Genomic DNA, 14,762 nt, shown 5'->3' with positions numbered 1-14,762 from the left:
ACACTGCAGACAGAAATCTGCTTTCCTCAAAGTTCACTGATTCACATGTCACTCTCCTCTAAAAAGATATCTTCAGAGCAACATCTGGACCAGCGTTTGATCAAAGCTGTTGCCCACGGCCTTGCCCATGCCACATATTAAAGTAGCACATCACAGGGGTGCCTGGGTGGCCCAGTCGGTTAAGCGTCTGACTTCAGCTGAGGTCATGATCTCACGGTTTGTGGATTCGGGCCCCGTGTCTGGCTCTGTGTGCTAACAGCTCAGAGCCTGGAGCCTGCTTCAGATTCTGTGTCTCCCTCTCTCTCTGCCCCCCCCCCCACCCCACTCGCCCTGTGTCTCTATCTCTCGAAAATAAAACGTTAAAAAAAAGTTTGTTGTTGTTGTTTTTAAAAAAGTAAAGTAGCACATCACATAAAATATAACACATCACAGCTGCCGTCTTTCTGGTACATTCAGATTTATGACTTGAATCTTTGTGGACTGCACCTTGCACCATTACATAATAATCCCTCTTTGTTCTTGTGAAAGCTTTCTGCCTTGAATTCTTCCTTCCTTATATGATACTCATTTGCTGTGCTTATTTATTTTTTTAATTTCACTTTCAGTTGCTGTGCACTTTGGACCTCTATTTCTCATCCTTTGGGGGGGCATTCCTTGCAAATCGCACTTCATCACCGGATTTGTATTTTTACCCCAGTCTTACAGGCTTTGATGGGAAATTCAGCCCATTCGCATTTTTTTATGAAAGTCGACGTGCATGGTTTTATCCATTTCTTCTCGTTTTATGTTTACTTGGACTAAACTTTGTTGCTGTGGCTATTTTCTCCTCCCCTCCTTCCTTAATTTTGCTTCCCTGCTCATTCTCTCCACCCACAACCTCCCCCTATTGATGCAGAAGGTCTCCTCTGCTCCTTTTCTCTTTCAGCTCCTGATAGTCATAATTAAACCGACACTCCCCCGGGAACGTGTGAAAAGTAAACGGAGACAGCACGCCCCCCACAAGATTGTTCCTTTCCCACTCCCTCCGCCCCCAGTGCGGGCACCAGAACGGCCCTCCCTCTCCCCCACAATCAGATGTGATCTCAGGATGTCCGACCTCTGCCCTCCACCCCTTCCTCCTTCAGGTCCGGGGGCCGCGGAGATTGAGTCTATTTTTACTCCCAGATGAATACCAGTGTCCCTTACACCATGTGGCATATGCTTCAAGAATCCTTACTTAGCAATTATCCCACAAAATCCCAGGCATGTTTAGATTCAATCATGTATCTTGCAAGGGTCACTGCCAAACCACCATTTCCTGTTCCCGGCTTCTGCTCTATCCTGAGAGGCTCCTGTGTGGCTGATCCACCTGGGGGGAGTGGGGGGAGGGACTTCCAAGGGGAAAGGGGAGCCTCTCCATCTCTTGCCGTCCTGCCCCGTGGGATACTTTATTTCTTATCCCCCAACAGAGGAATTCCAACACAGCAGTGGGGACTCCATCATGGACCGTGATCAGATCATCAGGGTCCCTGGACATCGTTCCAAACTCCCCTGGGAATGGGCACTAGCCAGATTCTCCTGCCTTCGATGCAACTGGTTCTTTCTGGAATTCTGCAAGACATTCTCCCTTTGGACTCGGAGCCTTCACAGCAGAGTTTCGGATGGAGACATGTTCCTCTGGCGTTTCTTTCACTCGTGTCTCCCCCGCCCCAGCTCCTTTTGGCGCTCCGAGCGGCGTGTGTGCTGTGCCTCCTGGAACTGCCCCACAGCCTCTCGGTTTTCTTCAACCAGCAGGGGTGGACGACAAGCCATTTACGTCCCTGTAGACAACAAAGAAGGAGCTGGCAAGGCCCTCCCATGTCGCTGAAGGAAGGCTGTCTGCTCTCAGCCTCCCAGGTGTGAGCAGGGCTGCTGGCTCCCAAAGGTGGGCTGCACAAGCCTTTCAGGCAGCCCCCCAATCCTGCGAGCTGAAGGAGAGGACAGGCAGTAAAGACAGTGGGCTGGAAATAAAAAAAAAAAAAAAAAAAAAAAAACTCATCTCCTGGGTTTTCAAAGAGCCGAAGGAGCCCAATAGATGAATAAGAGAGGAGATGCTTTTCAAAATGAAGAAACAAAGAAAGTCTAGCCTCACTAGTGACTGTGGAAATGTAGACTACAGAGGCAGTGAGACCATTTATCATTTACTGTAGTAGGAAAGGGGTAAAAAATTCTCCATGCCAGTGTGCACCCCTCAGAGGTGAACTGGAGACAACATGGAGGCATTTGTTTGGGTAAAAATGTATCTCATAGACCTGAAAAAGTCTATCAGGATCAGTGCTTCTGTTTCTAGGACTTTGTCCTTATGAAACAGACATGCGCAGACACGTGCGAGTGTGATCACAGGGCCTTTGGGAAGCCCCTTTTTCAATACGCACAGACCCCAAAACGTGAACAGTAATCGTCTTTGAATGATTTTTTTCTTCTTCCTACGTTTTGGAAGTCTCCAAATTTTCTGTAACAAGAGGCGAAATATTTCCACGTGGCGTTGGGCAAGTAACTACCTATGTCCAAACCTCAATTTTCTCATGGATAAAAACAAGCCCCATGCCACCTTCCTCAATCCCACCCTCATTAGAGGTGTAGTGAAAAACCTCAATGTAGGCAAGCCCCCCCCAAACTGAACCTGGGTGCTGCTCTGTGCCCATTTCCTCCCCTCCCCTGCGAGCCTTAGATGAGATGGGATCACACACAGGGGGGCAGCTGGAGAATTAGATGAGGTGACTGATGTGAACCACACAGCTTTTGACGCAAGTCCCCAGGGCTGTGTGTTCACTATACAGAATCCACCTCCCAAACCATCTGGGATCTTTCCCGCCAACATGTTGGTAACACATCTCTGGCAGCCACACTGAGCGGATTTCTGTAATGATATGCTAGGACAGACACCCCAGGTTGGCTGTGAGGACCAGATACAGAGCAGACACGGCCAAGGGGGCCACCCGCCAGGGCCTTGTATTTCCGTATTTCCAAGGGCCTGACTTAAGGATAGACCTTTACCCTCATCTCCAAACGACACCTCTCAGACATAGGACAGGACAGAAAGAAGAGGGTTTCCAAACTGCCTGAGCCTCACACATCACCCCACCCAGGGCTGATACATTTTCTTAAATGAATCCTACAATTACTTTGTGAAAGGCGTGCTATGTTGCACTTAATTTCGTGCATTTAAAGCTGTACTTGGTTACTTGTACCAGATTTTCTATCCCTACTGCTAGATCTGGGGAGCCCTCTATCTCTCTCTCTGGCAGAGCTGGAATTAAGGCCTCTGGCTCATAGCAGACACTCCACTGTTAATTAGTATTGCAGTAGCAGTGATAATGCATCTGGGGCCAGAGTAGTGGGTGAAGGGTGTCCCGAGTCTAGTCCAAGGGTCCAACCACCTGTTACAGCTAAAGGCAAGGGGCCTGCCTCTGCGACCAAACACCTTGCGGGCGGGGCCGGCCGAGGCCGTGGCGGGGAGGGGGCGGGGCCACGACGGGGTGGGACGGGGCCGAAGCCGACTCCGCTCGGAAACTTTCGCAGTGGGCGGGTCGGACCCGCCCCCCGGCTCCCTCCGACCGCGCGGCGCCAGGGGGCGGTCGGCGGCAGCCCCGGCGAGGCGCGCCGTGACTGGCGGAGGCGTGCGGTGATTGGCAGGCGTGCCGGCCGCATAGAGGACAGAGCAGGAGCCGCGTCTTCCGAGCCGCGCCGGGAGTGGAGCGCGGCCCGCGGCCCCGCCCTCGGCCCCGCCCTCGGCCCCGCCCCTCCCGCGGAGGGCGGCGCTCGCCGGCTCTCGCCGCCGCCGGAGTCGCTCCCTCCGGCCCGCTGCTTCGCTCCGGCCCCTGGGCGTCCGCCTCCTCGCGAGCAACTTTTCGGTGGGCCCGGAGGCCCGAGGGCGTCGCGGCGCCACGTGCAGCCCACTCGCGGCCGGGTGAGTACTTCGGGGCGGGGGGCGGCCCCGCGGGGGCCTGGAAAGAGAGCCAGGAGACGCCGCCCGCCTGGGGCCTCAGTTTCTCCGTCTGGGCGACTGCTCCCAGCGCCCCCCACAAGTTCCCCAGAAGGTAGAGGGCCGGGGTCCCGCCCGCTTCACGGCGACCGCTCCACGGCGACCACTCCCCGGGCTTGGGTTGGGTCTTCCTCGAGGGGTGCGCGCCCCCTCGGCCGCAGCCCGGCGCCCCGGGAATCGCGGGGCCCCGCGGGTGGCCGAAGGCACCCCTGCCCGCGCCCCGCAGCGCCGGTCCCGACGTGCCCCGTCATGGCCCTTCCCCCGCGGCCGGCGGCCGGGCTCGGCGGGTCCCAGGGCGGCCCTCGCTGCCCGCGGGGACGCGGGTGGGGCTGCGGGGGCGCGGGGGGTCCAGCCCGCACTGGGGAGCGGGCCCGCCGGAGGGGGCAGCCCCTGGGTCAGGCCGAACCCCCCCCCCCCCCCCCCCCCCCCCCGCCCACAGCCCACTTGGAATCTGTGTCGCGCTTCCTCTTCCCCTGGGGCTCCTCCTCAGTAAGCGGGGGAGGGGAGTGGCAGCCCTGGGTCCTGGCTGGTGCGAACCCCGCGGGGGGCCCCACCTCGGCAACATTACTTTCTGTTTTGACAGATGGCAGCTTTCTGCGGAATCTCGCCCTGCCCTTTTGGATGTGATGGAGCCATGCCCTCCCACCCCGTTTTTTTGTAGTTGATGTTAAGAAATTCCAAGGAGCTAACATTTGTACAATATTTACACTACCCTCCCCCTTAGTCCTACGGGACTAGGAATGATGGCCCCATTGGACACATGGCGGAGCTGGGGCTCACTGGGGATTGGTGACCTGCCCAGGGCAGGACCACGAAGAGCGCAGGGGAAGACTTCCGCCCCAGGCCGCCCTGAAAGCAATCCCAGTTCTGCCTCTCCTCACCTTGGACAGTGACCCCTGGCATTTGGCCTGTTTATAAAGGGCTTTCCCTTCCGCTGGGATCTAGCCCTGCTTGCAGAGTGCCCTGGGTACCCTCTGTGCTGGACGCCCGTTCTCACTGCAGCCCTAGTGAGGGAGCCCGGAGGCCACACTTACCACCATCCAGGCCCGGCCCCCATGTCTCCAAGAGGCTGTGATTCTCGCGGGAGCCCCAAAGTGTCTGACCAGGAGTTTAGAGGAAGTTTCCCCTGTATAACCTCTCCTTTGCTGTGACCCCCCCTAGCCCCCAAGCACATGGAGCTTCGAGCACAGGCAAGGTTGCTGGGAGACCACACCGCACCTTTCCCAGGATGACGTGTGTGGAGGGCTCCCGGTTAATACCTCACCAGCCCCTCCCAAGCCAGGGCTGGACAGGCCTTGGGGGCTGGTCACAGAGGGGCCCCCAGCTCAAGAGGTGCCTGAGCACTGGGACAGAGACCAAACGCTGGCGCTCGATGGTGGTGCTAAGAAGAATCGCAATAGGGAAGGAGCCTTACGCTCCTTTATACGGCTCCTGCCCTCTCGCACATCCCCACCCCAGAAAGTGGCACCACTGCTGTGGCCCCCGGCCACAGACCAGGCCACTCTCTGCGCCCCCGCCCCTCCCATTGTGTTGGTGACACTCCCGCCTCTCCTGGGTCCAGAACCACTCTCAGATAACCTGCTCTGGACCAGGCCTTCTTACCTTGCCCTGGAGAGTTGCCCAGCCCCTTCCCTGGTCTCCCCATCCTGTCCCCACACAGCCCTGGTGGTTCTGTAACTGTCACTTTCCTGCTCGTCACTGTCTTGTACTCCTTCTGGCCCTGGACGCAGCTCTGGCTCCAAAGCCTGGCGCTCATTCAGGCCCTGGGAACCTGCCCTAGCCGCCCACACAGCTTCTTCTCATTCCTGCACCCCATCCCCAAGCAGTCACTTCCCAGCCGCCTGCACCTTCCTGGCGACATTGCTGGTCACTCTCACCCCACCCCATCCCCACCGCCTTTCCTCCTGGGCAGTCCCCTGTTGGAATGCCCACGCGCCTTCCTTCCACCCTCACCTGGCTCACACCTGCCTGCTTTGAAGGCTGAGTCGATCCCTCCCCTGCCTTCCAAAGCAGAGTGAGACCCCCACCTTGGGTGCTTGTAGCCCCCAATGCTGCTCTGTCTTTGTGGTTGTCGAGGTGACCTCCTTCCCACTGGACGTGAGCTGCTGGAAGGCCAGCCCTACGGGGGTCCTCTCTGGGGCGGGGAGGCCAGCTAGTGCCTGGCAGGGGATCCGCCCACCGTCCGTGTCTGCTGTCCCCCTGGGGCCTGGTGTGCAGTGGGGGCTCGGCCACCGGGGAGACATTCATAACTGTCCTTGATCAAGGACTAGGGTATTCCCAGCTTGACTCCCACTTTGTTCCTGTGCATTTGGCACGTTGAGTGGAGCCGGAATGTTCCTTGGTTTGGCCCTTAATACTCTGGGGCAAAAATAGGTATCTGGGAGCCTCCAAGGGCTTTGTGCCCTTGTCTTGAGGAGTAGCCCAGTGCCAGGGGCTGGGCTCCCAGACCTTGGGAACCCCTGGGTCCTTTTGCTTGGGGCTCAGTCGCAGATGGGCTTTAAAATCTATTTTGTCTTAATTTCAAGAACCTTATTGTTATAGGAAATTAGAGAAATACATTGAGAAAAAAGTCTAAAATAAAACCAGTCATAATCCTTCCCCCCCCAGACAGAGTCAGTGTTGACAGTTCGGGGGCCATTTTCTTCCACGTCTTTCTGCAGGTAGGTTTTGATGGCATTCTAAAGAGACAGGCTGATTCTCATGCTGTTTTAAATCCTGCTTAACAGTGTTATACCAACACTTTTCTTGCCTTTAAACATTTATTTGTACACAGGGTCGTGGGTAACGTCTGTATAGGACAGCACCGCGCTGACGGGTTGTAATTTTCAAAACTGGTCTCTCTGGATGGTTCCTGATGTCTGCCTGTGTATGAAACCTGTGGGCATCCCTGCTTACTCTCCTGGGCTGGGGCTCTAGTGTGGAGGCTTGAGCAACTTGAAGGCTTCCCGTGGGGGCTTGTTCCAGAGGTGGGGCCTTCCCCCCAGGAGAGCAGAGGGGGGGCCTGCCTGCACAAGGACTAGAGTGTTTGGGGCAGAAGACCACACGTGGTCATCCTGCTCTGTGTCTCAATAGATGCACGGTCCGTGCAGTCCCCTCTGGGGGTGGGAGCTCCTCAGCCCAGCTCCTTAGTGCTGGAATTCGTGTTTTGATGGGATAAAAATATGCCTCGGTGCTCACGTGGAAAGAATGCCAGCCACTCTGCTTTTTTGGAGCTGACACAATGACAGGTTCCAAGCTCCCGCTCTGGCCATCAGGTGGCAGTTGGGCTTGACTGGTCCCACCAGCAGGCAGGTTGGAGGAGTCTTGGGGCCGGGGCCCAGCTGGAGGATGATGTGCCCGTTTTGCAGTCAGGACGCCGGTGTCTGGGGGGAGGGAATTGCTTAGAATCACAGGGCAAAAGGTCCTGAAAGCTTCTTGCCCGGCCAGCGCACCTTCCCTGAGGCCAGGCTGCCTCAGTGTCCCTTGCGCCCTAGGCCCCTAACGTGTGTCAGGCAAGGCAGCAGCTAGTCTGAGTGGATGAGGTCCAGCTCCTGCCTTCCGGGCTCCTGGCATCACGGGAAAGAAAACTTGTCAAAGAAGGAAGGACCGGGGCACCTGGGGGGCTCGGTCGGTTGATCATCTGGCTTCAGCTTGGGTCATGATCTCGTGGTTCGTGGGTTCGGGCCCTGCGTCGGGCTCTGTGCCGACAGCTTGGAGCCTGGAGCCTGCTTGGGATTCTGTGTTTCCCTCAGAGTCTCTCTGCCCCTCCCCCGCTCACACTCTGTGTGTGTCTCTGTCTCTCTCTCTCGCTCTCAAAAATAAATAAACATTAAAAAATTTTTTAAATAAGGAAAGACCAGACACTTGTGGGGGGTCCTTCCACCAGGAGATGGTCTGTGATCCTTCCTGTGACCCAGCCATGGCAATGAATTGTCTCCTGTGCTTTAAAATAACAAGACTTCTGATCCCAAAAGGGCTTGACCAACTCTCAGAGACCCTGAAAATTAATTTTCTTTTATTCATTCATTCTTACTAACCGTTTTACTTGAAACAGTCATTTTGACTGCTGTATGAGATGCATAATACTTAGCCCGCAGGCCAGCCAGAACCTGTGTTTCCCTGGAACCCCTTTCATAATGTGTTTTCAACTGAATATGCCTTTGTTCAGCACCTGAGAGAACTAGCTTGTTTATTTGTTGTTTTTTAATGCTTTATAGTTTGCAGATTACTTTCTCCTCCTTCACACCCTTAGTCCCTATAGCACCTCTACGTGGAAAGTGTTATTCTTATTCTACAGATGAGGAAAAACTGAGAACAGTGAGGTTAAGTAGCTACAGGTAAAGGGAAGAACTGGGATTCACTCCTCATGTTGCTTGGTAGTCAAGTCGTGTCCTGTTGGCTGGGGACAGAGCTGTCCCTCCAGACCTGGGGCGTCCTGGTAGGAGGGGGAGTGTTACCCGAGACAGGACTCAGCAGAGGCAGCGGGGAAACTCCCAGAACGGAGGCACGCTGGGGCCTTGGCTTGGATGTCCAGTGCTGGGGGAAGGGGCTCTGCCAGAGCGCAGGCACGGGGTCAGGGGGAGGCGGAGGACGGCTTTGGGAACAGGAGAGAGGAAAGAGAAGGCGTGGCAGGGGTCGGATTTTGAAAAGAGGCCGCATTTTCAGAGACGGGCTTTGTGGATTTGAATTCTGACTCCCACACGGTGAGCTGTGTGGCCTCTAGCAAGGTATCTCGTTTCTCGATTCGCGTTTCCTCACCTGCGAAATGGGGTGAGGGTTGAAGGATGAGCCACTTCTCCATCTGTCACACCTGGGTAGCAGCGGTGCCCGCTTCACAGGGCTGTGCGAGGAACCCCGAGAAAATGCACAGGAAGCGTTGAGAATAGGGTGTGTTCCAGACACATGTGCGTTCCTGTTAACGACCCGGGTGCCCCGGCACAAGGTGGCCGTCTTAAGATGAGCTGCACTCTGCCATTCCAAGAAGGTGGCACTTGATTCTGGGGGCAGCCGGCCAGGCGAGGTGGCTCGGTAGGACGTGGCCCGGTGTGGCCTAAAGAACAGACTTGTTTGCTGTCTCGGCAGGACTCTGTTCTGTGTCCCAAGTCACCCGCCGGTCTCCTCGCCCGCCACTGGCTACGTGCTCCCTCGGGTCCGTGCGCGCTGAACAGCGAGTTTCCCGGAACTTGCCTCTTTGTTTGGTTTCCCTGAAGCCCGGGAGTTTGGAAGCCACACCAAGCGCATCGATGTCCAGGCAGAGTCACGTGGCTTGGCCAGGCTTTTGTTTTGCCCCCGGGGGATGTTTTTAAATAAGGACTCTATCCCTCTGAGGCAGGAATGTCCAGATTGAAATCGGTGGGGTTGTTTGGCGGACACAGATCCCATCTCCCGGACCCATTTGTGGCTGGGAACAGGGCAAGCAGGGCAGCGTAGACCCTGGGAACAGGCCACCTCCACCCTTCTTGGGACAACGGTCTCCAGAAACATCCGGTGAGCATCTACCCTGCAGGTGCTTGGAGCTGGGTGTTTGGGGACACCTGGCCCCCTTGTGCAGCCTGTAGTCTCTAGCCTCATCTCGTCCTCACGGCACCCCCTCACGTGGGGCGATTGTCCCATTCATAGTGGAGGAAACTGAGGTGCGGGGAGGGGTGTGGCCCGCTCAGGACCGCAGAGCCGGGGGGGCGGGGCCAGCGTTCCATTAGCAGAAGGGGGTGGATGTGGCCTTGAGTCCCGGGGAGGGTCATGACATCTTTTTGGAGTCTGAGGAGAAGCCTCACTGGGTCCCCCTGCTCAGCGCACACATAGACCCCGTCAGGGGCCTGTGTCCCCCTCAAGTCTATCCAGGGCACCGTGTCGGGGACCCTGGGGCACCTCCCAGAGCTTCTGGCTCCCTGCCCCGTGACTTCCCGTTGCCCTCGGTTGTGGCTGTGCCGGTTTCTGCCTTGCTGCTCAACAGCACGTGAGGTCCCTTTCCTGGACTGATGGAGCCCCGCCCCCTGCCACAAGGTGGCTGTAGGTCTGTGCTCTCCCGTCTGGGCCGGTTCGCCCCCTGTCCCTAGGTGCTCCCCTCTGTTTTGTAGGGTGTGTCCGTGTCTGGTGGCACCCAGGCTCCGCTCGGGCTCCGCGGTTGTCCTGTGGTTCGGGCCAGCACGGATGGCTCTGCGGTTGGGCAGGTCTGACTGAGTCCCAGCTCCAAGGGCCGTTTCCCTCCCCTACAGAACGTGAGGCGGCCCCTACCCCACTTCCCTTTTCTGTCCCTTCTCTGCCCAACACTCGAGGCCCGAGCAGGCTGGGCCTGGCCCGCCTGGCGTGTCTTACCCTCGGCTTTTCTCCTCCGCAGGATGGACCCCGGCGCCCCCTCTGCGAGCCCCTCTGGCTCACAGCCTCCACCACCGCTGCAGCCCCAGGCCCGTTCGCGGCTCAATGCCACTGCCTCGGTGGAGCAGGACGAGAGCGGGGTGCCCCGAGCCCCTGGACCCCAAGTGGGACGCGGACCGGATGTAGGAGACACAGCTGCCCCAGCCGTGGCCCGGACCCCGAGCCCTCGGAGCCAAGAACGAGGGGACAGAACAGGTAAGGGGCGGGGCCTGGAAGGCAGCAGCCCTCCGCACACGTGGCTCAGGCGCCATCCGAGGTTCTCCCTGTGGAGCAGGGCCCTCGGGCTCCCACCCGCACGGCGGGCTTTGCTCTTGGTGCGCAGACGTCACGCTTCCCACCTGATGGCTCACCCTCGGGGCTGGCGCCGGTCCCTCAGCAGGTCCTGTGGGTGAGAGGTCCTGCTCTCGTCCCGCACGGCGCTCAGGGAAGCCCATGTGGTCCCCCCTGCCCCCCGGCCCAGTCCCCAGTGAGGGTGTGCCCAGGCTGGACAGCTAAGGGCCGCCCCCCTCCCCACTCTTGGGCCCCCCTGAGGTTTTCATTCCCCGAGGCCTTCCCGGAGGCGCCTCCCCGGGGCAGAGGTGAGCCGGTGTGCGGGCCTTGGTGAGACCGGATGGTTGGCCGTGGTGCTGGCTGTCTCGCTGACCTTGGGGGAGGGGCACTAGCCCTTGGGCCGTCCTCCATCCAGCTCCCGCTCCCCGAGTACGGCCCTGAGTGGCCGTGGGTGGCACACATGGGTCAGGTCTACCCCCGACTCCCATGAGCCCACAGTCTGGTGGAGAGCAGAGGGAAGCATGAGGCCTGGGGAGCACCGAGGTGGCCCTGGGCCCAGGGCCGCGGCGGTGGGAAGAGAAGGTGCCCGAACAAGAGGTAGGTGGGAGGAGAGGGCATGGCGGCCGAGAGAGTCTGGACCTCCGGTGACGGTGGGAAGGTTGGGAAGGGAGGGATGCGGGGATAACGCTCATCTGGCCTGTGATGGAGATACACTGGGAGGGAGCTGGGGGGCAGGACTGGTCACTGGGCCAGAGCACAAGCCTCGTCTGAGACGTTTCTTCACGCTCTGGAGGCTGCTGTGGGTAGGGACGGCTGTGCGCCACCATGAGCTTCGTGGACACTCAGAGGCAGGAATCCCAAGCCTCTGGCTCCGATGTTTGTGGCGAGTGTAGCTGCTGTCAGCTCCATTCTTTCTGGTACTTTACCCCGTACTTTGCAGCGCGTGTCTCACTCCCAAAGGAACCAACCCCTCCACCTAGACCGTGCGCTTGAGCACAGGTGGGGTCATGGTCATGCTGTCCTGCTCAGAGCGCCAGGTCCCGTTCCTTGTCTTCCTGGGGTACCGGCCCCTCCTCCCTGCACACCCAGACTGTTCTCTGTCCCCCAGGCCGGCCTCCAGGCCTCCCCATCTCCCTGTGCATGTGGGAAGCTCCGCCCAAAATGTGCCCTCACTGTCTCCACCTGCTGGAGTCCTACCCGGCTCTTAGGGCGCGGCTGCCTCCTATACTTTCTGACCTTGACCCACAGCAGGCAGTACACGAGCCACCCTTACCTGACCTGCGTGCCTGCACACACACACACACACACACGCACACACACACACAGCCCCGATGGCAACAGAAATTTCCAAAACACCACTTTTCTCGCTGCGCGTGCTGCAGTCAGATCGTGTCCTTTCTCTTCCTTTGATGTAAAAGCAAACGCCGCTCGTGGGCAGTTAAATGGATTTTGGGATTTAGTGTGTCGAGACAGGCCTGCATTTTATAAAACGCTTTCTGCAGTTTGGCTCCGCTGCCGGTTCTCTGTGCACATTTCCAGGCCGGGACTCCCCGGGGCACGTGTCTGCACACGAACCGTCACTTGTTGTCGGGGCCCTGAGGCGCCCCGGGCAGGGTCGGGACCTGACTCTCACGGTGGCGCACCCCCCAGCCACGTGCCCTTGACGGAGTCGGGAGGCCATGGCGAGCCTGTTCCTGCGTCTGAGGAGTGGGCGCGACCTCACCAGCACGTGGAGTCCTGCCGGGACCTTGTACGCCGGGCAGACTGCCGTCAGGCCCCGGCGTGTGCAGAAGCGTGCTGGCGGGTCGGTGAAGGGCTGAGTCCGGGCCCGTGGTCCCCCCGGGCACCCCATGCCGGTGCACAGCGACCGTCTGTACCTTGAGCTGCAGCACAGTCACCAGACAGCCCGGTGCCCTGGCTCCCTCACCCAGATCCTGTGCAGACCTCCTCCTGGGGGGCATCTGCTATTTTATGATCCCCCATTGAACCCCTCTTTGGACTGGTCTTCACGTTGGCTCGGGCCGTGTGTGTGCACCAGACTTTTTCTCTCCCCCAGGGGAAGCTTGTTGTGCCACTAACTGGGTGTGTGCGTGTGCGTGTGTGTGTGTGTGTGTGGTAGGGGGTGGGGGCTCTCTTTACCTTCTCTGTCACCGCTGGTGGGTGGGATGCTACGACCTCGCTCCTTATTCCCAGGCTGCTGAGGTGAGGCTTCGTCCCCCAGGTGGTCTGTACGAGCTAAGGAAGTCCAGCTGTCGCGGCCCCCTGGCCACACCTCACCTCCCCTTTCTCATCTCACCCAGGCTTTGTCATTTTTCTCTTCCTCTGGACAGCTCGCCGCTTAAGTAGGCCACCCCAGCTCAGCCATGCCGCCCGTGCGGAACCCCCAAACCCGCCGTGAGCACCTGCTGTGTCTATCTGTGTGTGCCACGTGGCCAGCCCTGTCCGCAGGGCTTTCCGTGGGGCACGTCTGACCCCTCACAGCAGCCTGTGAGGGAAGTTCTGTTATCACCCCACCTAGAGGGGAGGAAACTGAGGCACAGACTTGCCCAGGTGACCCACTGCTGTGTGACGGGTGCACAGGTGACCCGAGTCTCCTGGGTTAACACCAGCCCCGCCCAGCAGAGTTCAAGCTCTGGTTGAAGCAGGCTTGAGGCTCCCTGTACAGTTCACGCTGGGCCAGTGCCTGCTTTATTCCAGAAACTCACCCGGTCCTTGGGCACTTCTGATCTTTGCATCTCCTTGAAAGATCACCCGGTTCTCCGCTTTGTCTCCGAGGCCTCTGGGCAGGCAAGGGGGCTTGACCCTGAGATCTCAGCCACAGATGCCTCACGGCTGCAGGGCACGGAAACCAGCTCTAGAAACACACTTGGTTTTAATCTGAGTGTGCAAAACAGCCCCGGGAGGGCGGGGTCGAGACTGCAAATTTCAGGTAGGAGCCAGGAGATGGCTGTGGCCTCTGGTTGCTGTCCACCCCCAAGGGGGGGAGGGAAGCGGGTCCTGGGCAGTCTCGCGGCCTTGGGGTCCCAGCCCCCACGTGCTGCTCTGAGGCGGATGCAGCGGGCCCTGCCCTGCTGGCCCTGCGCAGCCCGGACGGCGCCTGCCCCTGGAAGGGCTTTGTGGGCACGTTTCGGTGGATTCCCTGACCTGTGCGTCTGCAAACGTGTGACGCGCGTTAGTTAGGCAACACCGAGAGTAAGAGTGAAAGTGACACGTCCCGTGCTGGGTACGCGTGAGGTTTTCTGCCTTATTAGCTCACTCGCTTCTCCAACATTTTCGCGAGAAAACCTAGGGGAAGAGCAGCAGTAGATACCCCGAGGCCCCCAGCTGGTGAGGGGGAGGTTCAAACATACTCTGTGACTCTGCCTACCCGGGGGTGGCAGGCGGGGCCCTGCCGCGTGCCCCGTGCCTTCAGGCCGTCTCTTCAGGGTGCCCAGGGCAGGAGCAAAGCAGAGACCTCTGGGCTGAGACCTGGGTGGTCTCTGGTGAGGACAGAGGGGTCCGCCCCCCAGGAGCCCTTGGGCCACAGGGAGACAGAAGCAAACAGTAACAGTCCTGGCGGGCAGGCACCATGCTAGGGAGAGCTGACGTCATGGGGGCCCAAGGAGCACGAGACACCCTTTCTGCTGACCTCAGTTTGCGGCGGGTCTCCATTGGGACCGCCAGCCCTGTACAGCCTCCCAGCTGCGGGGCCACGGACGGGGGTGCTGGAGCCCTTGGGCACCCCAGTGTTGACGGAGGACCTGCCCAGTGTGGGCAAGACAGGAGGGGCTCTGCCCTCCAGGGGGGGTCCTGGGTGGGTAAATGAAGAAGGGTCAGCACAGTACGGGGCGTGCTGGATGCTAGGCCCGGGGCAGGGATCAGAGTGCAGGGGCAGGGGGTCAGCCAGGTGAGCCCTTGGGGGTCGTGATAAGGAGAAGGGTGTTTTAGAGGGCATTGGAGGGTTTAAGACCTGCACGAAGCCAGGCTGGCCCCCAGGTCTCTGGCTGGGTGGTGGGGTCCAGAGCTGATGGTCTGGTCTGAACCGATACCGATGTGGGACCATGAGCAGAAGCAGAGTGTCGAGGCCCTGCCATCCCAGGGACAAGTCACAGCAGTGGACCACATGGGTTCTGAGGCTCTGCTCGAGGAGCCAGCT

General features: G+C 58.9%; 1 protein-coding gene across 1 annotated transcript in view; it reads left to right on the top strand.

The window, feature by feature from the left end:
* The first annotated feature begins 3,779 nt into the window (after nt 1–3,779).
* The window catches only part of WFS1 (wolframin ER transmembrane glycoprotein), a 28,868-nt gene continuing 17,885 nt past the window's right edge, over nt 3,780–14,762 (top strand). Inside the window, exons 1-2 of the mRNA XM_078446281.2 lie at nt 3,780–3,928; nt 10,320–10,552. Coding sequence (XP_078302407.2) covers nt 10,321–10,552 — 232 coding nt within the window. The 5' untranslated portion in view covers nt 3,780–3,928; nt 10,320. The remainder of the gene's footprint in view (nt 3,929–10,319; nt 10,553–14,762) is intronic.

Source organism: Panthera onca, chromosome B1 (genome assembly GCF_046562875.1).
Source record: "Panthera onca isolate mPanOnc1 chromosome B1, mPanOnc1 haplotype 2, whole genome shotgun sequence".
Classification (NCBI taxonomy): domain Eukaryota; kingdom Metazoa; phylum Chordata; class Mammalia; order Carnivora; family Felidae; genus Panthera; species Panthera onca.
The sequence above is the reverse complement of the archived record's forward strand: the minus strand, read 5'-3'. Positions and strand labels throughout refer to the sequence as shown.